General features: G+C 37.1%; 1 protein-coding gene across 4 annotated transcripts in view; it reads right to left on the reverse strand.

Moving 5' to 3' along the window:
- The window catches only part of LOC137215922 (disintegrin and metalloproteinase domain-containing protein 5-like), a 145225-nt gene that overhangs the window by 71322 nt on the left and 46426 nt on the right, over nucleotides 1-27477 (reverse strand). For all 4 annotated transcript variants that reach the window (XM_067721519.1, XM_067721520.1, XM_067721518.1 and 1 more), the window contains 3 exons: nucleotides 22296-22432; nucleotides 11918-12101; nucleotides 8771-8866 (listed from right to left, as the gene is read on the reverse strand). In XM_067721519.1, the coding sequence (XP_067577620.1) occupies nucleotides 8771-8866; nucleotides 11918-12101; nucleotides 22296-22432 (417 nt within the window). The remainder of the gene's footprint in view (nucleotides 1-8770; nucleotides 8867-11917; nucleotides 12102-22295; nucleotides 22433-27477) is intronic.

Below are 27477 nucleotides of genomic sequence, written 5' to 3' on the forward strand. Positions count from 1 at the left end.
GAGCACAGGCTCAGTAGTTGTGGTGCACAGGCTTAGTTGCTCCACAGCATGTGGGATCTTCCCAGACCAGCACTCAAACCCATGCCCCCTGCATTGGCAGGTGGATTCTTAACCACTGCACTACCAGGGAAGCCCTAAAATGAGTTTTAAAGTATCCCTTTCTCTTATATTTTCTGGGAGAGATTGTGGTATATTGCTATTGTTTCTTCTTTAAATGTTTGGTAATATTCACCAGGGAAGCTATCTAAATCTGGGCTTTAATTTGTGGAAAGATTTTTTAATAATCATCTTAAAGAACCTTGATGAAGAAATGTAAGAGAACATAGGTAGATAACCAGAGGAAATTGAAAAAACTGCAAGAGCAAAATGGAGGAATAAAGAAAGTGTAACCATCAAAAAGAACCAAACAGAAATTGTAGAGTTGAAGAAACAATAATAAAAATAAAAATTTAATAAAAGACTTCAAAAGCAGAATCAATCATGCAGAAGCAACAGTAAGTGAACCTGAATATTGTTTATTTCCAATTATCTAGTAGAGAAACAACAACAACCAAAAATAATAAAAAAGTAAAGAACACCTACCTGAATTATGGTAGCTTATCAAGCAAATGAACATTCATGAGAGCTCCTGAAGGGGAAAACAGAGAGAAAGGAGCAGAAAGATTTTTAAAGAAATAATAGCTGAAAACTTCCCAAATCTTGGGAGACATACGGACAGCTAGGAACAGAAGGCTAAAAGGTCTCCAAACAAGAAAAACCTAAAATATATTCCCCTAAGACAAATTATAACCAAAATGTTAAAAGTCAAAAGAAAATTTTTGAAGCAGCAAGATAAAAATTACTCATTACATATAAAGGAATCCATAAGGTTATCAGTGGATTTCTCTGCAGAAATGTTGCAAACCAGGATGGAGGGGGATGAAACATTCAAAATACTAAAAGAAAAAATTGCCAACCAAGAAAACTATACAAAGCAAAGTGACCTTCAAAAATTAAGGAGAGATAAAGACAATTCCAGACAAATAAAAGGTAAGAGGGTTCATCACCTCCAGACCTGCTTATAAGAAATCCAACAAGGAGTTCATCAAATTATAAGAGGACATTAAGTCATGAAAATATATAAAAGTGTAAAACTCACTGGTAAATGTAAATATATAGTCGAATTCAGAATATACTACTACTGTAATCATGACAAATCACATTTATCTCTACTACAAAAGTATTATGAAATAAACATAGTTATAATAATTTGTTAATGGACTCACAATATAAAAAATACAAGGTGTGATATTAAATGCATAAAATATAGGAGGAGGAGAATTAAAAATGCAAAGCTTTTGTATTTATAGAAGATGGGTTGTTATTAGCAGCTTAAAATATACTGTTATATCTATAAAATATCTTTATAAGCATCATGGTATTCACAAAGAGGTAATCTATAATAGATACACAAATTAAAATATATCACTACAAAAAATAAATCAAAATGGAAGACAGAAAAGAAAAAGGAACTTTAAAAAACAGAAAACAACTAACAAGATGGCAATAGAAAGTCCTTGCCTATCAATAATTACTTTAAATGTAAACAGATTAAATTCTCCAATCAAAATATACAGAATGGAAAATGGATAGAGAAAAAAAAAAAGATTCAACAGTCAAGAAACTCAATTTAGCTTTAAGAATATGCCTAAGCTGAAAGTGAAAGGAAGAAAAAGATATTCCATGCAAATGCTAACCAAAAGAAAGCAGGGTTTACTGCACTTATATTAGACAAAATAGACTTTCAGTCAAATCAGTCACAAAAGACAAAGAAGGTCATTATAAAACGATAAAGGGATCAATCCATCAAGAGAACATAACACTTGTAACTATACATGCAACAAATATTGGAGCACCTAAAAACTTTAAGCAAATATTGACAGACTGAAGGGAAAAGTAGACAACAATACAATAACAGAAGGGGACTTCAATACCCTACTTTTAACACTGGATAAATCAACTGGAAAGAAAGTAAGAAAATAGCAGACCTGAATAACATTATAGATCAAATAGACCTTGAGACATATATAGGACATTATTTCCAATGGAAAAAAATACAAATTCTTCTCAAAAGCACATGTATCATTCTCTACAATAGGATATATGGTGGTCACAGGCAAGTTTTAAGAAACTTAAGACTGAAATAATATTTTGTGTATTTTACAGTGCTATGAAACTAGAAACCAATAAAAGAGGAAAAAGTGGAAAATTCAGAAAATGCAGAATTAAACATAACACTCCTGAACGACCAATAGATCAAGGAGAAATAAAAGAAAAATCAGAAAGAATCCTGAAACAGAGAAAAACAAAAAAACAATATACCAAAATATATGAGATGCCGCAAAAGCAGTTATAAGAGTTACGTTTATAGCAATAAATGTCCACATTAAAAAAGGGAAATATCTCAAATAAACAACCCAACATTACACCTAAAGGAATAAGAAAAGGAGGAAAAAAGTAAACCCAAAGTTAGCAAAAGGTAGAAAAGAACAAAGATTAGAGGGGAAATAAATGAAATAGAGACTAAAAAGAAAATAGAGAAGATCAATAAAACTAGGAGTTGGATTTTTGAAATCCAAAATGGCAAAACTTTAGTTAGACTAACCAAGTAAAAAAAGACAGGCCTCAATAAAATAAAATTATGAATGAAAGAAGAGACACTAAATCTGATACTGTAGAAATACAAAGGATCATAAGAAGCTACTATGAAGAATTATATGCTGACAAAGTGTGTGACCTAGAAGAAATGTATACGTTCCAAGAAACACACAATCTACCAAGACTGAATCATGAAGAAATGGAAAACTCGAACTGACTAATCGTAACTATAGGGACTAAATTTGTTTTTAAAACCTCCTAAGAAAAGCCCAGGACCAGATGGTTTCACAAGTGAATTCTATGAAATATTTAAAGAAGAATACTAATCCTTCTCCAACTCTTCCAAAAAATTAAAAAGGAGGGAATACTTCCAAACTTGTTTTACAAGGCCAGCATTACCCCAGTACTAAAGACAGATAAGGACACCAGAAGAAAAGAAAATTGCAGGCCAATATCCCTGGTGAATACAGATGAAAAACATTCTGAAGAAAATGCTAGCACACCAAATTCAACAGCATATTAAAAGGATCAAACACCATGGTCAAGTGGGATTTATACCTTAGATACAAGAATGATTCAACATACAGGTATCAATAAATGCAATACACCCCATTAATAAAATTAAGAGTAAAATTCATAAATCTGCTGAAGAGATGCAGAAAAAAACATTTGACAAAATTCAACACTCTTTCATGATAAACACTCAAAAAATAGGGTATATAAAGAACATATCTCAACATAATAAGAGCTATATATGACAAACTTTAGCTAACATTATACCCAATAGTGAAAAGCTGAAATCTTTTCCTCTAAGATCAGGAATAAACGGAGGTATCCACTATCACCACTCCTATTCAGCACAGTACTGGAAGTTCCAGCCAAAGCAATTAGGCAAGAAAAAGAAATAAAAGGCACTCAAATCAGAAAGGAAGAAGTAAAATTGTCGCTGTTTTCACATGACATGATCTTATATACAGAAAATCCTAAAGAACCACAAAAAAAATCCATTAGAACTGATACACAAATTGAGTAAAGTTGCAGGATACAAAATCAAACTACTAAAATCATTTCTATCCATTTATAACAAAATATATGAAAAAGAAAAATTTTAAATCCCACTTATAATAGTATCAAAAACATTATATTACTTGGGAATAAATTTAACTTTTAGACTTTATATGATGAAATTATGGCTGAAAACTTCCCTAACCTAAAGAAGGAAACAGGTATCCAGGTAAAGGAATCACAGAGAATCCCAAACAAGATGATCCCAAAGAGACCCACATTAAGAATTATCATAATTAAAATAGCAAGAGTTAAAGATAAAGAGAAAATTGTAAAGGCAGCAAGAGACAAAGTCACATAGAAGGGAAGCCAAATAAGGCTCTTAGCTTATTTTTCTAAAGAAACTTTCCACCACAGAAGAGAGTGGTATGATATATTTAACGTGCTGAAAGAAAAAAAAAATCTACAACCTAGAATATTCTACCCTGCAAGGTTATCATTCTGAATTGAAAAAGAGATAAGGCTTTTCCAAGACAAGCAAAAATGAAGAGTTCATCACTACTAAACCAACCTTACAAGAAATGTTAAAGGATCTTCTTTAAGTGAAAAATAAAAGGCTACAACAAGAAATAAGAAAATATAGGAAGTGCAAAATCTCCCTGGTAAAGGCAAATACATAGTTAAGGCAGTGGATCAACCACTTAAATAATCTAGTATCAAGGTTAAAAGACAAAAATTGTAAAAATCAACTATAGCTACAATAAACATATAAGGGATAGTCATGAAGATGTAAAATATGACATCAAAAACACAAAATGTATATGGGGGGAGGGTAAAAAATGTAGATCTTTTAGAATTGTGTTTGAATTTGAATGACTATCAGTTTAAAACAAATACGTGTAGCTATAGGTCAACATATATGATGGTGTATGGTAACCCAAATCAAAAACTACAATAGATATACAAAAATTAGAGAGAAAGGAGCCCACACATAACACTAAAGAAAATCATCAAACTGCAAGGGAAGAAACTAAAAGAGAAAGAAAAGAGAGAAGAATTACAGAAACAACCAGAAAGCAAGAAACAAAATGTCAATAAGTACATAGCTATCAATAACCCCTTTAAATGTCAAAGGACTAAATGCTGCAATCAAAAGGCTGACTGGATAAAAAAAAAAAAAACAAGACGCATCTATAAGCTACTTATAAGAGACTCAACTCAGAGCTAAATACATACGCAACAATCTCATCTACAATCACATCAAAAAGAATAAAATACCTAAGAATAAATTTAACCAAGGAAGTGAAAGACCTATACTCTGAAAACTATAAGACATTGATGAATACATACAAATAAATGGACAGATATACCATGTTCATGGATTGGAAGAATTAATGTTAAAATAACTGTACTACCCAAAGCAATCTACAGATTGAATGCAATCCCTAGCAAAATACTCATGACATTTTTCTCAGAACTAGAACAAAGAATTCTAAAATGTGTATGGAACCACAAAAGACCCCTAGCAGCCAAAGCAATCTTGAGAAAAAAAGAACTAGAGTTATCACACTCCCTGACTTCTATTTTACAAAGCTACAGTAATCAAAACAGTATGCTACTGACACAAAAACAGGTATAAATCAATGGAACAGAATAGAGAGCTCAGAAATAAATCATACACATATGGTCAATTAATCTATGACAAAGGAGGCAAGAAGGTATACAATGGTGAAACAACAGTCTCTTTAATAAGCCATGTTGGGAAAACTGGACACCTCCACCTAAAAGAATGAAATTTTTGTATATCATGTGTGTATATTACATCATATACAAGAATAAACTCAAAATGGATTAAAGACCTAAATGCAAGACCAGAAACCATAAAACTCCTAGAAGAAAACATAAGCAGTACACTCTTTGACTTTGAATTTAGCAATATTTTTAATGGATCTGTCTCCTCAGGCAAGGGTATAAAAAGCAAAAATAAAGAAATGGGACTCATTCAAACAAAATCTTCCGCACAATGAAGGAAACCATCACGAAAACAAAAAGGCAACCAACTGAATGGGAGAAGATATTTGCAAATATGTTTGTTAAGGGGTTAATATCCAAAATATAAAATGAACTCAGATGACTCAATATTAAAAAAACAAACAAGCAAACAAAACAAAAACTTGATTTTATTTTTTTCCCTTTTTTTAAATTTAATTTTTCTTTTAAAATTAAAAAAAAATTTTTATTGGGGTATAGCTGTTTTACAATGTTGTGTTAGTTTCTACTGTACAGAGAAGTGGAGTTCCCTGTGCTATACAGCAGGTTCTCATTAGTTATCTATTTTATACATATTAGTGTACATATGTCAATCCCACTCTCCCAATTCATCCCACCCCCCCTTTTCACCCCTTGGTGCCCACACGTTTCTTCTCTACTTCTGTGTCTCAATTTCTGCATTGCAAATAGGTTCATCTGTACCATTTTTCTAGATTCCACATATATGCCTTAATATATGATATTTGTTTTTCTCTTTCTGACTTACTTCACTCTGTATGACAGTCTCTACTGGTCAGAATGGCCATCATCAAAAAATCTACAAATAATAAATGCTGGAGAGGGTGTGAAGAAAAGGGAATCCTCTTGCACTGTTGGTGGGAATGTAAATTGATACAGCCACTGTGGAGAACAGTGTAGAGGTTCCTTAAAAAACTAAAACTGGAATTACCATATGACCCAGCGATCCCACTACTGGGTATATACCCAGAAAAACCATAACTCAAAAAGACACATGCACCCCAATGCTCACTGTGGCATCATTTACAATAGCCAGGTCATGGGAGCAACCTAAATGTCCACTGACAGACGAATGGACAAAGAAGATGTGGTACATATATACAATGGAATATTAATGAGCCATAAAAAGGAACGAAATGGGGTCATTTGTAGAGACGTAGATGGACAACTTGATTTTGAAATGGACAGAGACCCTGAATAGGCATCTTTCAAAAGACACACAGATGGCCAACAGGCACATGAAAAGATGTTCAACATCACTAATCAGGGAAATGAAAATCAAAATCACAATGAGATATCACCTCACACCTGCCAGAATGGCTATAGTCAAAAAGGCAACAAATGGCAAGTGTTTACAAGGATGCGGAGAAAAGGGAACCCTGGCACACTCTTGGAGGGAATGTAAATTGTTACAGTCACTATGGGAAACTATATGGAGGTTTCTCAATTAAAAATAGAACTACTTTGATCCAGGATATATATCTGAAGGATATAATAACAGTGTCTTGAAGAGGCAGGTGTACCCCCATGTTCATCGCAGCATTACTCACAATAGCCTAGATATGGAAATGACCTAAGTGTCGAGCAATAGATTAATGTATTAAAAGAAATGTAGTGTGGAATAATATTCAGCCATAAAAAATAAGGAAATCTTGCCATTTGCGACAACATGTAGGAACCTGGAGGACATTATGCTAATTGAAATAAGTCAGACAAGAGAAAGAGAAATACTATATAATCTCACATGTGAAATGTAAAAAAGTCAAACTCCTCAAAGCAGAGAGTAGATTGGTGGTTGCCAGTGGGTGCTAGGTGAGGAAAATGGGAAGATGTAGGTTAAGGGTACAAATTTTCAGCTATAAAATGAAAAAAATCTGGGGATCTAATGTACTGCATTACTGTAGTTAACAATAATGTTATTATATACTTAAAAGTTGCTAAGATAGTAAATCTTAAATGTTCTCAGTATGTGAAGTGGTGGATGTGTTAAGTAACCTTATTGTGGTCATCATTTCACAATACATACTTAGAGCAAATCATTACGTTGTACATCTTAAACTAAAGAATCATATGTTGGTTATATCGAAAAACCTGGGGGAAATTTTTTTAAAGATTAAATCATGCTCTTCCTCCTGTCTTAAGAATATGTGCATTTACCTTTGTTCAAGAGTTTGTTTCTTTCTCCTTAGGGTTCCAATGGATTGTGCTGGGTGTTGGGCAATTTTCAGGGGTTCGTTAAATGCTTTCATTAAAAGGAACTGAATGGTTGTAACAGTAACTGAATGAATTGTGAAGGTAGAGAGGATTTTTACCAGAAGACAGTAAAGAGAAGTTAGCCAGCAAAAAGAACTAGTCTAACTTCCTGTCCCTATGTTAAGTATGGTCTTATAAAATAAGAATTTAAGAAGGTTGCCCAAGGTGTATGTTGATCACAGAGAAATCCCAGTGGGTACAGGAAAGATTTGTAATGTGGTATAGGAATGGGAAGTCAAATCAGGAGAGAGAAGCATCAGGCATTATGTACAGGAGAGTCCTAGAAATGACAGATTACAGAGTGGACTGAAGTGTGACAGGGGCTCCAATGCTGCTTGCATATAATAAGATGGGAAGGACTGCATAGAGTAGTGACATGTTTTCCAACTCCCTGGAACAAGTATTTCAAGAAATTTAATGATGGGACTTCCCTGGTGGCGCAGTGGTTAAGAATGCACCTGCCAATGCAGGGGACACGGGTTCGAGCCCTGGTCCAGCAAGATCCCACATGCTGTGGAGCGACTAAGCCCATGCGCTACAACTACTGAGCCTGTGCTCTAGAGCCTGCAAGCCACAACTACTGAAGCCCACGCACCTAGAGCCTGTACTCTGCAACGAGAACCCACCGCAATGAGAAGCCCACACACCGCAACAAAGAGTAGCCCCCACTCGACACAACTAGAGAAACCCCGCACGCAGCAACAAAGACCCAATGCAGCCAAAAATAGATAAATAAATTTAAAAAAAAAAAAAGAATTCGCCTGCCAATGCAGGGGGCACAGGTTCGAGCCCTGGTCCAGGGAGATCCCACATGCCGTGGAGCAACTAAGCCCGTGCACCACAGCTACTGAGCCCAGGCACCACAACTACTGAAGCCCATGCGCCTAGAGCCCGTTCTACACACGTGAAGCCACTGCAATGAGAAGCCCGCGCACCACAATGAAGAGTAGCCCCTGCTCGCCGCAACTAGAGAGAGCCCGCATGCAGCAACAAAGACCCAACACAGCCAAAAATAATAAATAAATAAATAAATTTTTTAAGAAAAAGAAATTTAATGCTAACATATAAAATACAGATTGCCTCCTACCTTGCAATTTCGTGTGCAGCATTCCCCCGAACCACATATTTTATTTTTTTTCTTTCTACATGTTCTAGGATCACAGCAGGCTGGATGTGTACAATTCTGGAAACAAATGCTTTGTTACTCAGTCATGCATGATTAGGTACAATCAAATAAAACTACAATACAGAATTTATTTACGAAGTATGAGCATTTCTTAAAAACCAGTTTCTGTAATTCCACTCTTTACATGAGACTTATTGAAATCAACATCTCAGCCAGTAGGTTGTAAAAGAAATGTGTCATTTCACTACATTCCATATAATCTGAACAATATTAACATACTACTGTGGAGCCAAAAACTTAGAGGAAATAGTTATTAGATTTCTTGTTAGCTACCATTCTCTTCTAAATTTTTCCTATATTCTTGCTTTCATAATAAATCTATTTACACACTGCCAGCAGGCAGACTCTCAGCTTCTGTCTGAAATGGCAAACCCCCAAACTTCTGCCCCCAGAAAAGTGGTCCCAGAAGCCAGTCTGGTCTGTCCAGATTTCACTGGGATGCTGGCCCCATACGTACTTGTATTTTACAAGATTCAGTGCCTTCAATCAACTTTTCCAGTCTTCAGTAGCAAGTTTGTTTTAAACTCTGTAATTTACCAATATTAGAAGTTTGAGTTTCCTGGTGTTGTGTTTTTTCTTACTGGTATTTTTTTGTTTGTTTTTGTTTTTGTTTGCAGTACGCAGGCCTCTCACCGTTGTGGCCTCTCCCATTGCGGAGCACAGGCTCCGGACGCGCAGGCCCAGCGGCCACGGCTCACGGGCCCAGCCCCTCCGTGGCATGCGGGATCCTCCCGGACCGGGGCACGAACCCGTGTCCCCTACATCAGCAGGTGGACTCTCAACCACTGCGCCACCAGGGAAGCCCCTTACTGGTATTTTTAATTGGTATTTTTAATGAACAGCTTCACCACAGGCAGCAATATTATACTTTTAAAAGGCTATTTATTTCATCTATTGACTCGTGTATTCATGTACTCAAAGTTTAAATATTCCTTTGTTAGCTTTTTTTCTTACTGTATCTCTTAATCAAATGTTTGGTTATTCTAGTTTGGGTTTTTTTTTTTCTTTTTCAATACAACTCCATTTGTAAGGGCAGACTTTCTTAAGAATAGAATGCTCTGGCTATTTCAAAATGGTTCCTTTTCCCCTCCCTCTGTCAGAAGCATTAGACTTCTCTCCAGTATTCACTGTGACAAACAGTTCAAGTTTCTGCAGGTACAACTCATAAAAGTGTGGGGACCTTCCTATGATCGGGTTCCCCTGGAGTTTTAAACTATCAGAGTTCTACACACTGAGACTCCAGAAATTTGTCAATTCCAGTTCAGGTTTTCCTACCCAGATACTGGTTCCCAAAAGGTTTTAGCTTGTGGGTTGCTACTCTATTAAGTTGTGATTCTCTGCATCCACCTGTTGGTTTTTCCAATTTGTGGGGCAGTGGTTTGCTCTGTGACCTCACATCTCTGATGGATGCAAGAAGAGCTATTTCTTTTCCAAGTTGGTTAGCTTTTTACTTGTAAGGACTAAGTGGTGACTTCTAAACTTCTCACATGTCAGACCAGAAACCATAATTGTATTTCATGTATTTGAATAAAAGTCCTTTGAATTGGCTTTTGAATCTCCCATTTCAGAGTCTATCATTTTATTTTTCTTAACAGAGCCTAAAAGAAAAAGTTTCTAAATTTGATTAAGTACAACTTACATATTTTTCTTTAAAACCTCATTCTTATTTGCCTTATCTAAGAAAGTTCTGCCTATCACAGAGTCAAAAAGACTGTCTCCTGTGTTTTACTCTAAGAGCTTTAGGATTTTCGCTTTTATATTTAGGTCTTTGATCCATTTCAAGTTAGTTTTTGTGTATGGTGAGATGTCAAAGTTTTCTTTTTATGTACGTGGATATCTAGCTCATACAATACCTTTGTTGGAAAAGGTTTTCTTCACCCATTTAACTGCCTTAACATCTCTGATTGGCAGAGAATCAACTGACCTTATAAATATTTTATATTTGGATTCTCTATACTGTTTCATTAAGGGATATATTTATGCTTTGGCCAATACCACATTATACTGATTATTTCTGCTTTATAGAAAATTTTGAAATTTACAGAAAATTAGTGTATGTGCTCCACCTTTGTTCTTTTTAATTGCTTTGTCTATTCTAGGTCCTTTGCATTTCCATATATATTATAGTATCAGCTTGTCAATTTCCACAGAACGATGGTGGGGTTGGGATTGGGATTGTGTGGAGTGTTGATGTAGAGCTGACATCTTGGCAATATTGTGTCTTCCAATCCATGAAAGTGGGATATGTCTCCCTCTCGATCTTCTTTCATTTCTCTGAGCAATGTGAGTTTTCATTGTACAGGTCTTGCACGTATTCTGTTAAATTTATCTCTATTTCATGTTTTTGAAACAATGTATATGGAATTGTACATTTTAGTTCATTTTACATTTGTTCATTGTTTATACATAGAACTCCATGGAATTTGGGTTCACGTGCATTCATTAATTAGCTTTAGCAGACTTCGGGGGTAGATTGTTTAGGATTCTCCAATCACGTGGCCAAGTTGAATTTGATTAGACAGTTTTAATCTTCCTTTCCACTCACTGTTTCTTTTTCGTGCCTTACTGCAGTTTCACTGTGTGTTTCTTTGTGTTTCTTTATCTTCCCTTACTGCAATGGCAGGAGCATCCACTGCAGTGTTGAAGGGAAACATAACCTGTCCATACAAAACTTTTTTTCCGTATAATAGCAAACGATGCATTTTGCTATATAGTCTATAGTCTTTAGATGTTCTTGTCTTTTTGTTACTGCTTGTAGTTAAAGGCATATTTCTGCAACTCCTTATACACTCTTTGTGGTCACTAATTATAAGATTAGAGCTGATGCATACACTAAAGAATTTAGGAAGACAATATTTGAAGACAAATATTAACTAAAGGATGTTTGCTCCCCACTTCAAAAAATGGCAAAATTAGGAAACTTAAAGGCTTCCATCTTCCCCAAAGGTATTTTTCAAAATTTTTCTTCTAAAAGACAAGGTCTTCTTTTCCACCTCGTACTCACATATACAGGAAGTAAAAAATATTTTTGAAAAAATTTCCACTAACCTGTAAAGTGCCGCAATCACATTCTTCACCCGATTCCAACTTTCCATTGCCACACGTCTGCCTCTGTTTGTAAACTGGCTCAACAGGAAGGATTTTATGAAGACATTCAAGGCCAGAATGTGCAGCAAAATATTTAAAGTCATCCAAGCTACAAGTGCTAAAATCCTTTATACCCTCAGATAGCCTAAAATATAAAAAAAAAAAGGGTATGACAAAAATTATTGCTGTATAACTCTACATTTCTCCTAATGTATGATGTTTTCAAGAGAGATTTAAAGAGCATTATTCTCATGGATAACAATAAGCACACGTTTAAAAATGTAAAAGTATTTTAAAAATACTAACATTTTTAACACACTTTTTAAATTTCACCAAGAAAATTCTTGTAATGAAAAAAAAATTCCAAAATCTTTTGCCATTCATCCTGTTTTAAAGAAGACCAATTATTTACCTGTCCTAAAATCTTTATTAATTGTTTAAACATAGGAACTGTGTTACTCTTTATTTACCTTCTTAGTGCCAAACAACTGAATTTAAAATTTTTGGCCTAGGTATTTAATATACTTTTTATTTATTTAATATCATTTTTGTATTTTTTCTGTAAATATCAATATGAACATGTCTGTATTATCTTTAAAAGTATATTTTAGAACTTTTGCTCTCTGTAATTAGGCATTTTTCAAACAAGAATCTGTTGTTTGATTTATACCATGGGAGGGACAAGAGGAATACCTGTCCTAATGGAGTGAGAAAGTTGTTAGTAGTCTGCTAATATATCAGCATCCAACTAAAACCCTAGAAAGAATACAATTTAAGAGTAAAGACTATGCCCTAGACCAGTAGCTGACAAACTTATCTGTGAAGGGCCACACAGTAAATATTATAGGCTTATATGCCATATGCTCTGTTGTAGCTACTCAACTCTGCCACTGTAGTGCAAAAGCAGCCATGAAGAACACATAAAACAGTAAGCCTACAAAATGAATTTACAAAACAGGCAGGCAGCCAAATTTAGCCTATAGATCATTGTTGGCTGACCTCTGCCCTATACTAAAATCTACTCTGTATCAGTCCTAACAGTTAGAGCCTAAACTCAAGCCCTGACAACATCCCCAGAGGAAACCAAGTTTGGAAGTTCAGGCCTGCCATTTTAGAGGGGTTTGGAAATGCCTTGAGTTTTCTATAGACTCATGTTAATGAAGTATAAAACCAAGCACATAAAATTTAAAATGATTACCCAATAACTGAATTGCCTGGTAGAAAAAGAATCAATGCTTTTCAGAGGAAGGTAATGAGAATCTAGGCTTTCTATTGTACTATCAAACAATATCCAATATGCTACTACTAATAATAATCATACAAAGAAATAAGAAAATGTAGACTGGGAGCTGAGGCTCCGGCTTTTGTCGGAGCGCCGGGAGAGGACTGAGGTTGGCGGCGTGAACACAGCCTGCAGGGCGTTGGTGCGCCGCGGCTGGCCGGGAGAGAGTCCGGGGAGAAGTCTGGAACTGCCGAAGAGGCAAGAGACTTTTACGTCCCTCTTTGTTTCCTGGTGCACGAGGAGAGGGGATTAAGAACGCTGCTTGAGAGAGCTCCGGGGACGAGCGCGAGCCGCGGCTAAAGGTGCGGAGCCCAGAGACAGACATGGGACGCTAGGGCCGCTGCTGCCGCCACCGGGAGGCCTGTGTGCGAACACAGGTCACTAGCCACACGCCCTTCTGGGGAGCCTGTGCAGCCCGCCACTGCCGGGGTCCCGGGATCCAGGGACAACTCCCCCGGGAGAACGCACAGGCGCGCCTCAGGCTGCAACATCTCGCAGGCCTCTGCCGCCGCAGGCCCGCCCCACACTCCGTGCCCCTCCCTACCCCCGGGCCTGAGTGAGCCAGAGCCTCCGAATCAGCAGCTCCTTTAACCCCGTCCTGTCTGAGCAAAGAACAGACGCCCTCCGGCGACCTACACGCACAGGCGGGGCTAAATCCAAAGCTGAGCCCCTGGGAGCTGTGAGAACAAAGAAGAGAGAGGGAAATCTCTCCCAGCAGCCTCAGAAGCAGCGGATTAAAGCTCCACAATCAACTTGATATACCCTGCATCTGTGGAATACCTGAATAGACAACCAATCATCCCAAATTAAGGAGCCCTGTGGATGAAAGGCTCTTGGTGCTGCAGCCAGGAGTCAGTGCTGTGCCTCTGAGGTGGGAGAGCCAACTTCAGGACACTGATCCACAAGAGACCTCCCAGCTGCACATAATATCAAACAGCAAAAATTTCCGAGAGATCTCCATCTCAACGCCAGCACCCAGCTTCACTCAACGACCAGCAAGCTACAGTGCTGGACATCCTATGCCAAACAACTAGCAAGACAGGAACACAACCCCACCCATTAGCAGAGAGGCGGCCCAAAATCATAATAAGTCTACAGACACCCCAAAACACACCACCAGACGTGGACCTGCCCACCAGAAAGACAAGATCTAGCCTCATCCACCAGAACACAGGCACTAGTACCCTCCACCAGGAAGCCTACACAACCCACTGAACCAACCTTAGCCACTGGGGACAGACACAAAAAACAACAGGAACTACGAACCTTCAGCCTGCAAAAAAGGAGACCCCAAACACAGTAAGATAAGCAAAATGAAAAGACAGAAAAACACACCGCAGATGAAGGAGCAAGATAAAAACCCATCAGACCTAACAAATGAAGAGGAAATAGGCAGTCTACCTGAAAAAGAATTCAGAATAATGATAGTAAGGTTGATCCGAAATCTTGGAGATAGAATGGACAATAGAATGGACAAAATGCAAGAATCAGTTAACAAGGACCTAGAAGAACTAAAGATGAAACAAGCAACGATGAACAACACAATAAATGAAATTAAAAGTACTCTAGATGGGATCAATAGCAGAATAACTGAGGCAGAGGAACGGATAAGTGACCTGGAAGATAAAATAGTGGAAATAACTACTGCAGAGCAGAATAAAGAAAAAAGAATGAAAAGAACTGAGGACAGTCTCAGAGACCTCTGGGACAACATTAAACGTACCAACATTCGAATTATAGGGGTTCCAGAAGAAGAAGAGAAAAAGAAAGGGACTGAGAAAATATTTGAAGAGATTATAGTTGAAAACTTCCCTAATATGGGAAAGGAAATAGTTAATCAAGTCCAGGAAGCACAGAGAGTCCCATACAGGATAAATCCAAGGAGAAATACGCCAAGACACATATTAATCAAACTGTCAAAAATTAAATACAAAGAAAACATATTAAAAGCAGCAAGGGAAAAACAACAAATAACACACAAGGGAATCCCCATAAGGTTAACAGCTGATCTTTCAGCAGAAACTCTGCAAGCCAGAAGGGAGTGGCAGGACATATTGAAAGTGTTGAAGGAGAAAAACCTGCAGCCAAGACTACTCTACCCAGCAAGGATCTCATTCAGATTTGATGGAGAAATTAAAACCTTTAGAGACAAGCAAAAGCTGAGAGAGTTCAGCACCACCAAACCAGCTCTACAACAACTGCTAAAGGAACTTCTCTAGGCAAGAAACACAAAAGAAGGAAAAGACCTACAATAACAAACCCAAAACAATTAAGAAAATGGGAATGGGAACACACATATCGATAATTACCTTAAATGTAAATGGACTAAATGCTCCCACCAAAAGACACAGATTGGCTGAATGGATACAAAAACAAGACCCATATATTTGCTGTCTACAAGAGACCCACTTCAGACCTAGAGACACATACAGACTGAAAGTAAGGGGATGGAAAAAGGTATTTCATGCAAATGGAAACCAAAAGAAAGCTGGAGTAGCAATTCTCATATCAGACAAAATAGACTTTAAAACAAAGACTATTAGAAGAGACAAAGAAGGACACTACATAATGATCAAGGGATCGATCCAAGAGGAAGATATAACAATTGTAAATATTTATGTACCCAACATAGGTGCAACTCAATACATAAGGCAAATACTGACAACCATAAAAGGGGAAATCGACAGTAACACATTCATAGTAGGGGACTTTAACACCCCACTTTCACCAATGGACAGATCATCCAAAATGAAAATAAATAAGGAAACACAAGCTTTAAATGATACATTAAATGAGATGGAGTTAATTGATATTTATAGGACATTCCATCCAAAAACAACAGAATACACATTTTTCTCAAGTGCTCATGGAACATTCTCCAGGATAGATCATATCTTGGGTCACAAATCAAGCCTTGGTAAATTGAAGAAAATTGAAATTGTATCAAGTATCTTTTCCGACCACAACGCTATGAGACTCGATATCAATCACAGGAGAAGATCTGTAAAAAATACAAACACATGGAGGCTAAACAATACACTACTTAATAACGAAGTGATCACTGAAGAAATCAAAGGGGAAATCAAAAAATACCTAGAAACAAATGACAATGGAGACACGACGACTCAAAATCTATGGGATGCAGCAAAAGCAGTTCTAAGAGGGAAGTTTATAGCAATACAATCTTACCTTAAGAAACAGGAAACATCTCGAATAAACAACCTAAACTTGCACCTAAAGCAATTAGAGAAAGAAGAACAAAAAAACCCCAAAGTTAGCAGGAGGAAAGAAATCATAAAAATCAGATCAGAAATAAATGAAAAAGAAATGAAGGAAACGATAGCAAAGATCAATAAAACTAAAAGCTGGTTCTTTGAAAGGATAAACAAAATTGATAAACCATTAGCCAGACTCATCAAGAAAAAAAGGGAGAAGACTCAAATCAATAGAATTAGAAATGAAAAAGGAGAAGTAACGACTGACACTGCAGAAATACAAAAGATCATGAGAGATTACTACAAGCAACTCTATGCCAATAAAATGGACAACCTGGAAGAAATGGACAAATTCTTAGAAAGGCACAACCTGCCAAGACTGAATCAGGAAGAAATAGAAAATATGAACAGACCAATCACAAGCACTGAAATTGAAACTGTGATTAAAAATCTTCCAACAAGCAAAAGCCCAGGACCAGATGGCTTCACAGGCGAATTCTATCAAACATTTAGAGAAGAGCTATCACCTATCCTTCTCAGACTCTTCCAAAATATAGCAGAGGGAGGAACACTCCCCAACTCATTCTACGAGGCCACCATCACCCTGATACCAAAACCAGACAAGGATGTCACAAAGAAAGAAAACTACAGGCCAATATCACTGATGAACATAGATGCAAAGATCCTCAACAAAATACTAGCAAACAGAATCCAACAGCACATTAAAAGGATCATACACCATGATCAAGTGGGGTTTATTCCAGGAATGCAAGGATTCTTCAATATACGCAAATCAATCAACGTGATACACCATATTAACAAATTGAAGGAGAAAAACCATATGATCATCTCAATTGATGCAGAGAAAGCTTTTGACAAAATTCAACACCCATTTATGACAAAAACCCTGCAGAAAGTAGGCATAGAGGGAACTTTCCTCAACATAATAAAGGCCATATATGACAAACCCACAGCCAACATCGTCCTCAATGGTGAAAAACTGAAAGCATTTCCACTAAGATCAGGAACAAGACAAGGTTGCCCACTCTCACCACTCTTATTCAACATAGTTTTGGAAGTTTTAGCCACAGCAATCAGAGAAGAAAAGGAAATAAAAGGAATCCAAATCGGAAAAGAAGAAGTAAAGCTGTCACTGTTTGCAGATGACATGATACTATACATACAGAACCCTAAAGATGCTACCAGAAAACTACTAGAGCTAATCAATGAATTTGGTAAAGTAGCAGGATACAAAATTAATGCACAGAAATCTCTGGCATTCCTATATACTAATGATGAAAAATCTGAAAGTGAAATCAAGAAAACACTCCCATTTACCATTGCAACAAAAAGAATAAAATACCTAGGAATAAACCTACCTAAGGAGACAAAAGACCTGTATGCAGAAAATTATAAGACACTGATGAAAGAAATTAAAAATGATACAAATAGATGGAGAGATATACCATGTTCTTGGATTGGAAGAATCAACATTGTGAAAATGACTCTACTACCCAAAGCAATCTACAGATTCAATGCAATCCCTATGAAACTACCACTGGCATTTTTCACAGAACTAGAACAAAAAATCTCACAATTTGTATGGAAACACAAAAGACCCCGAATAGCCAAAGCAATTTTGAGAACGAAAAATGGAGCTGGAGGAATCAGGCTTCCTGACTTCAGACTATACTACAAAGCTACAGTAATCAAGACAGTATGGTACTGGCACAAAAACAGAAATATAGATCAATGGAACAGGATAGAAAGCCCAGAGATAAACCCACGCACATATGGTCACCTTATCTTTGACAAAGGAGGCAGAAATGTACAGTGGAGAAAGGACAGCCTATTCAATAAGTGGTGCTGGGAAAACTGGACAGCTACATGTAAAAGTATGAGATTAGATCACTCCCTAACACCATACACAAAAATAAGCTCAAAATGGATTAAAGACCTAAATGTAAGGCCAGAAACTATCAAACTCTTAGAGGAAAACATAGGCAGAACACTCTATGACATAAATCACAGCAAGATCCTTTTTGACCCACCTCCTAGAGAAATGGAAATAAAAACAAAAGTAAACAAATGGGACCTAATGAAACTTAAAAGCTTTTGCGCAGCAAAGGAAACCATAAACAAGACCAAAAGACAACCCTCAGAATGGGAGAAAATATTTGCAAATGAAGCAACTGACAAAGGATTAATCTCCAAAATTTATAAGCAGCTCATGCAGCTTAATAACAAAAGAACAAACAACCCAATCCAAAAATGGGCAGAAGACCTAAATAGACATTTCTCCAAAGAAGATATACAGAGTGCCAACAAACACATGAAAGAATGCTCAACATCACTAATCATTAGAGAAATGCAAATCAAAACTACAATGAGATATCATCTCACACCAGTCAGAATGGCCATCATCAAAAAATCTAGAAACAATAAATGCTGGAGAGGGTGTGGAGAAAAGGGAACCCTCTTACACTGTTGGTGGGAATGTAAATTGATACAGCCACTGTGGAGAACAGTATGGAGGTTCCTTAAAAAGCTACAAATAGAACTACCATATGACCCAGCAATCCCACTACTGGGCATATACCCTGAGAAAACCATAATTCAAAAAGAGTCATGTACCAAAATGTTCATTGCAGCTCTATTTACAATAGGCCAGAGATGGAAACAACCTAAGTGTCCATCATCGGATGAATGGATAAAGAAGATGTGGCACATATATACAATGGAGTATTACTCAGCCATAAAAAGAGACGAAATTGAGCTATTTGTAATGAGGTGGATAGACCTAGAGTCTGTCATACAGAGTGAAGTAAGTCAGAAAGAGAGAGACAAATACCGTATGCTAACACATATATATGGAATTTAAGAAAAAAAAAATGTCATGAAAAACCTAGGGGTGAAACAGGAATAAAGACACAGACTTACTAGAGAATGGACTTGAGGCTATGGGGAGGGGGAAGGGTAAACGGTGACAAAGCAATAAAGAGGCATGGACATGTATACACTACCAAACGTAAGGTAGATAGCTAGTGGGAAGCAGCCGCATAGCACAGGGAGATCAGGTCGGTGCTGTGTGACCGCCTGGAGGGGTGGGATAGGGAGGGTGGGAGGGAGGGTGATGCAAGCGGGAAGAGATATGGGAACATATGTATATATATAACTGATTCATTTTGTTGTGAAGCTGAAACTAACATACCATTGTAAAGCAATTATGCTCCAATAAAGATGTTTAAAAAAAAAAAAAGAAAATGTAAACCATAGTCAATAAAAAAGCAGTCAATAGTAAGCAACACTGAGATGGCCCAGGTGTTAGATTTGGCACACAAATACTTGAAAGGAACCATTATAAATATATTCAATTAATTAATTAAATAATTCAGAGAAATTACAGCCTTACAGAGTGAACACTCAAAAGAGAGTGCATATCATCCAATTTACCTAATGTTCTAGAGCCAGTAAAACCAATTGTAGTGATAGAAATCAGATCAGCTGTTGACTGGGGCAGGATGGAAGGTAAAAAGGACAGCCAAGGATCACAAAAGAACTTTCTGTGGAAATGGAAATGTTGCATAGCCTGACTGACACTGGTTCAGTAATTTGTATATATTTATCAGTCATAAACTTGTACACTTAAAGTTTAAAGTGTATGAATTTTATTGTAGACAAGTCGTACCTCAAAAGTTGATTTTTTATAGTGTATATAAATACAACACTCAAAAAGGTGATGAAAGGATATTCCTTTGAGAAACAATTTCACACAGAGAAGAAGTAACTTAGTTATTATCTACTTTGTGCCTTCACAGATATTTGGGATAACATAGATTCAGTCATCACAGGACAAAATGAAATAATAAGAATACTGAGCTAAAAGGTCATTATTGGAAACATTTACCAAGCACTCTTCTAGGCAACTGGTGTGTAGTGAAACGTAGACCAAGTGCCTGCTAGGGGCCAAAAGTATAAACATCAGGAAATAGGTATATGAAATCAGTCAGATAGTTATTGGAATGATGAAGAAAAATAAAACAACACAATTTACAGGGAATAAAAGACACTGTTTTAGAAGAGAAGACATTTATTTAAAAAAAAAAAAACTATACCTAAGATTGGTAACAAGGCAAGGGTACCCACTCTCACCAGGTCGATTCACATTGGGCTGAATTTATTTCAAGTGCAATTAAGCAAGAAAAAGGAATTACACAAAAATAGATGGAGAGGAAAACATAAAGCTGTTCTTATTCATGGACAACAAGATATTGTTTACAGAAAATCTTAAGTAATCAACAAATAAAATCTCCTGGAATTTCTGTTGAGTTTAGGAAGTTTGCAGCACACAAAGTCAACATACAAAAATTATATTTCTATGTACTAGCAATGAGCACTCTGAAAATGAAATTAAGAAAACAGTTCTTTTCAAAATAGCAAAAAAGAATAAAATGTTTAAGAATAAATATAACAAAACAAGTACAAGACATGTAAACTGTAAAATACCATACATTGCTGGGGAAAATTAAAGACCTAAATAAATGAAGACATATACCAGATTCAAGAATTAAAAGACTCAGTATTGTTAAGATGGTAACTCTCCCAAAATTGACTATTTGTAATACCCAAGATATGGAAGCAACCCAAATGCCCATCCACAGATGAATGGATGAAAAAGATATGGTATAGAATATTACTCAGCCATAAAAATGAATGAAATTCTTCCATTTGCAGCAACAAGGATGGATCTAGAGACTATCATACTAAATGAAGTAAGTCAAACAGAGAAAGACAAATACTGTATGGTATTTGTCATACTAAGTGAAGTAAGTCAAATAGAGAAAGACAAATACCATATGGTATCGCTTATATGTGGTAACTAAAAAATAGTACAAAAGAACACATATGCAAAACAGAAGTAGACTCACAGATACAGAAAACAAACAAGGGGTTACCAAAGGGGAGAGGGAGGAGGGGAGGAGCAAGTTAGGAGTAGGGCATTAAGAGATATAAACTAGTATGTATAAAACAGATAAGCAACAAGGATACAGTAAATATATAGCACAGGGAATTATAGCCATTATCTTGTAATAACTTATAATGGAATATAATCTGTAAATATACTGAATCACTATGCTGTATACCTGGAACTACCATAATGTTGTAAATAAACTATACTTCAATTTTTAAAACTCTCAACAGTTTTCATAAAAATTGGAAATTTGATAATAAAATATATATGAAACTACAAAGGACCTAGAATAAACAAAACAATTTGGGAAAAGATGAAAAAACTTGGGGATTTGTACTACCTGATTTCAAAATTGTTTTTAAAGTATTATCAGTGATACTAAAATTTTGAAAAAGCCTTTTTCTTCAGTAGTCTCTCTCTCAGTGGGGCATAGTTTTACTTATTTGTGACTTGATGTCTTTCTAAATTAAAAAAAGATACATTTTTAACTTGAATTGTACTGTTCATCCTTATATTGTATAATGCCAGTATCAAGGCACTTAACTTTAAATAGAATCACTAAAATCACACAATTCATATGGCTTGTCCCCAGAGGGCACCTTCACTCTAGCCAGCAGAGAAAAATACAAGCCAGACTCTGGAAGGTAGGAAGGAGGAAGAGAATGTCCCCAGGCATGGAGAGGCCTGAGGGAGTGCTGGGTCTTATTTTGGCGTGTGTTCCATCTGCACTTGAAAAGAATGCGCATCCTAGTGTAGGATATAGTGTTCTATAATTGTCAATTAATTCAGTTTGGTTATAGAAATATAAAGTCCCTAACCAAAAAACAATTTTTAAGTATACTGTGTGTTTAATAAAGAAAATGATCTTACACAGCTTTTGGTGACATTACGCAAACATCTCCTGAACAACGGCAGATCTCAGTATTATCATAACTCATTCCCATGTTAAGGCCAAGCAACTGCACAATACTGAGAGCATATGACTCCAAGGATAAACCCTCTGAATACTAAATATAAGGAAAATAAAAGAAAAATAGTTAGCTAAGAATCTTATTCAGTTATAAAAAGTTACTTACTATAATCAAACATTCATACATAAAACTCATTTTTTAAACATCTTTATTGGAGTATAATTGCTTTACAATGGTGTGTTAGTTTCTAATTTATAACAAAGTGAATCAGTTATACATATATATATGTTCCCATATCTCTTTCCTCTTGCATCTCCCTCCCTCCCACCCTCCCTATCCCACCCCTCTAGGTGGTCACAAAGCACGGAGCTGATCTCCCTGTGCTATGTGGCTGCTTCCCACAGGATTAAAGACACAGACCTACTAGTGAATGGACTTGTGGATATGGGGAGGGGGAAGGGTAAGCTGTGACAAAGTGAGAGAGTGGCATGGACATATATACACTACCAAACATAAAACTCATTTTTAAAATTCATTAATGCAGCCAAGATACTTAACGTAGACACAATTGTACTAGTTATGTAAGTATTATTAAACACGGATGGATGAGTAACACTACAGTTTAATTTCAAGATACTATTACGTAATGACAATACCAGCTATCTTAGCAAATCTAATAGAGTTTAAACACCACACTATATCGCTTCTTTGAATTATTTTAAACAAGATGCTTTTAATCTTTTATTTTAATAATCAATCCTACATTCTCTTTGTAGTATACAGTCTCTAAAATGGGTCCCTGCCTCCTGGTATTTATGATCCCGTGTATCCCCACTCCATTGAGTGTAGGCTGGACTTACTGACTTGCTTCTAATTAACTGAATATAGCAGAAGTGATGGGTCATCATTTCCAAGATAAGTTATTAAAAGACTGACTTCTTGGATTCTACGTCTCTCTCTCTCTCATTCGCTCTGGGGGAAGGTAGCTACTTTGTCATGAAGTAGGCCTGTGGAGAGGTCCTCGTGAGTGAGCTTGGAAACTTTTTCTGAGGTCTTCCAATAGTCACATGACTGAGCTTGGAAGCAAATCCCCTCTGTGTTGAACCTTGAGATAATTACAGCCCTAGCTGACATCTTGTTTTCACCAACTAAGCTGCTCCTAGATTCCTGACCCACAGAACTGTGTTGTTTTCATGTGCTAAGGTTTGGTACAATCAGTTACATAGCAATAGATAACTAATACACCCTCAATAGGTATTGCTGTTTTCCTTTGAAACATTTCTATTATCTGCACAGAAGTTTATAGCAGTTTTATTCATAACTGCCACAACTTGCAAGCATCCATGATGTCCTTCAGCAGGTGAACAGATAAACTGTGGCATGTTTCAGACAATAGAATATTATTCAGCACTGAAAAGAAATGAGCTACAAGGTCATGAAAAGACACCGAGGAAATTTAAATGCATGTTACTAAGCGAGAGAAGCCAACCTGCAGAGACTATATACTATATGACTCCAACTATATGACATCCTGGAAAAAAAGTTATGGAGACAAAAGATCCACGGCTGCAGGTGGGGAGGGGAGAAATTAATTGGCAGAGAGCACAGAGGATTTTTAAGGCAGTGAAAATACTGTGTATGATACCATAATGATGGGCACATATCATTATTTGACCAAATCCGTAGAAAGTACGCCACCAACATTGAACCCTAAGGCAAATTATGAACTTTGGGTGATTTTTAATGGGTCAATGTACGTTTATCAATTGCAATAAGTATAACCCTCTGGTGAGTGATGGTGATAACGAAGAAGGTTATGCAAGTGTAGGGGCAAGGGATACATTGATAATCTATGCACCTTCTTCTCAATGGTGCTGTGAACCTAAAACTGCTCTAAAAATAGTAGTTTTTAAAAAGTTGTTGGTACTTGATGGACCAAGAGCAAGATGGCATTGTGAGGGAGTGGCAAGTAAAGCACAGTTCAGGGGAGAAGATTAACTGACCCATGAAGATGTTTCTAAGTTTCCATTCCGCATATTGCCCTGGGTTGCTTGTTGTTCAACCACAGCCACTGAGAGGTAGAAAACAACAATCAGCTGACGCATCAGACACTTCAGTCCACCTTCAGAGCGTAGAGAGCAATTTTGTTTACTGGAAGACTGCTTGAACTCAAGCAATCCCTCCTTCCTGCACCCCAGCTTTTGATCAAAAGCAGTTCTTAGGACCAAACAGAAGCCCTTGCCAGGACACACTTTATTCCCTTCATAGTTACAGACAATATTAATAGTAACCAAGGAACGCATTTCGTTTCTCAGAAGACACAATGCCACTCTATTGGAAAAGGCATTCAATATAACTTTCATTGTCCCCAACAGGTCTCAGATAGCTGGTTCAATTGAGAGACATAACGGTTTCCTTAAATAATTCCTTTTCAAATCCAACAAATGGACCCTTAAATGGGTGTCTATATTGGCCAAGCTATTAATGTCTCTTAATTCAAGGACCCTTGTCTGACACACACTTCACACAAACTTTAAAACATTTTTCCCTTTTCCTTCCCTATATTTAAAGGGGCTTATGTCTGGCCTCCATGTATATGAAGACTCACTGTACAGGAGCGCCTTTAACTATGTCTCCCCTACTGCTGTAAATATTTTATCTTGCCCCACCCCATAAGGGTTGGAGACCAGATCCAGGTACATACCATCCTGAGGTCTATTAACCATAGATTTCCTCCTGGTCCAGGCAGCTGCTAATTTGACATGAGACCCATTTGAGCCTAAACTTCCACCACCACAAAAACAAATGAAAAACAAAAACAAAACCTCTCAAGTGCAGCTGTACAACATTCTGTTGACTGTTCATCTCATTACCATTGATCTGAGTGTTTTTATTGGTTTGCAATCTGGAGGCCCAAATCCTCCAAGTAAGCCATTATTTCAGCCAGACGTGGCAAATGCTGAGGCCCACATGCCACTGAGTTTGGATAATACAAACCTTACAACCAAAAGACTTCACCAGCTTGCCTGTCAACAACCAAACCAACAACTGAGGCAAAAGGCCCATACTGGCTGGCCAAATTAGGGTGCCTGCCTCCAGCATAATTATGGAGCCCTAAACACGGGTATAAATATTTTAAATGGCAAACAACCTGACCTCCTATTAACCACATACACCAAAATCAGGTCATAAAATCTAAAACCTATTTATAACAGAACTCTTCTCATCACCTAATAAGGCAAAACCCTAGACTGTTGGACACTTTTAGATCCAGCCACAGCTAACTTGGGCTGTGCCAGTCAGGCTCTGCACAGATGTCAATATCACTTCTGCTCGCTGTGCACCCACAAGCCCCTCGAGTTAACAGATATTTATAAATTGAAGTCACAGGCCCAACATTGCCTTCAAATTACACAAGTACTTCAGCACCATTTTAATACCACAGAGCCACAAAAATAAAACCTGCGTTCATTCAAGTGGGGATCAGCTTAAAAAGGATATCCTAGCACCACACCCCAAACAACATTGCCCTGGCCCAGGAACTCGCTGCTAGAGATGTTATTACCTCAGATGACATCACTCCAGCTTAAGACCTGCCTGTTGGAGATGACTCTGCATCCTGCACGGAGACAACTTCCCCTCAGACACTAAAACTTCCACCCCAGGCAGGCTCGTGGACTGCCTCTCCCAAGGCACAAATTGCACACAAGAAATGTACTGGTTTTCTTACTTCGATATTAGGGACTCTATTGTGTTTCCTGAGCAGCTGTCTGTGTAGCCCATGACAAGGGTATACTTTTTTGTCCTCTATCAAACCATATATCCCTACACTCCATGTCTCTCTGTGCCATTCTAAACACTGGTGGAGATTATTGCTTTCCCTAGGAGTCACCTGCCTTGTATCATGAACCCCTGGACCCTAGGGAGAGGAGCACTCACTCCCCAGTCCCTTCTCCTACTACTCCCACCCTGCATCTCTGACCATGACTACAACCACCTCTTCCCTTTGGGTACATACAAATACCATCAATCTTTATATATACTTTACCAAACTAATCAGCTGATACTCTCCAACAACATAAACTGCCTGACTTGCCACTTTTACCCCAAAATACACCAGGATATTATTGTCAAGAAACACACATATAGAATTTTTAACACAATTTACAACTGCACAAAGATGCTCTTAGAGACTCCAGAAATTTCAGATCTATTTCCTTGGCTAATGTTATACAAATGGGAAATTTAGTTATGAGCTGGTCTACAAGAATTCCTTATACGTCTACTTCTGTTTCTCCTTTTTACTCTCATAATAAAATGTTCTCTATGCTGTTTAGCTAAACTTAGGCTCTACTCTCTAAAAGTGTCTTATTATGCCAAAGGTTTGATCATATTTCAAACCACGACAAGACTAACTTTATTAACATCACCATTTTCTGTATTCCGAAGCTTTCATATCTAGGGCCTTACCAACCTAGAGGACTGCCCTTCTTAGGGTTATCCAATTACTTCAGATAGTAGACAACTCACCTTTCATATGCAAACCAATCAATCCAGAGCCCATATACCCTACCACCTGACAGTCTGATAAAGTCTGCTTTATCAGACTCACATACACCAGGCCACTATCCACCTGCCAAAATCACACCAGGGCTAGGTACCAGACAACTAAGGACAGCCTCTATGCATCATGGACTGCTGAAACTAGCCAACCCTAGACCTGCTTACCCTGTCTCTCCTGTTTCTTCCCAAAAAAACCACAATAGAGGCTCTTGCCCACATTTGCCCCCTACCTCCTATGCTTCCTGACCAAACCTGGTGCTTCCTTATGTGGCCTCCGCATGGCATGGCATATTTCTTATTTCTAGGGAACCGTATGATAAATTTCTTCCTGAATGACAGTCATTTTCATGTCTGCATGTATTTCCATACCTGATGAAAACATATCCCAGGTAACCTTAAAAAAATCTTTCAATCTAGATTAGTTGCTCCTACTTGAGTTAAGTTAGTTTACTCTAGTCAATTCAAACTAGATTACAACAAAATTAGTTGTAAATGTATACTGTAAACTCTAGGGTAACTGCTTAAAGATTTTTAATGTAATTGATGTTCTAGAAAGGAGAGAAAATGGAATAATATAA

This window comes from Pseudorca crassidens, chromosome 21, assembly GCF_039906515.1.
Source record: "Pseudorca crassidens isolate mPseCra1 chromosome 21, mPseCra1.hap1, whole genome shotgun sequence".
Taxonomy (NCBI): Eukaryota; Metazoa; Chordata; class Mammalia; order Artiodactyla; family Delphinidae; genus Pseudorca; species Pseudorca crassidens.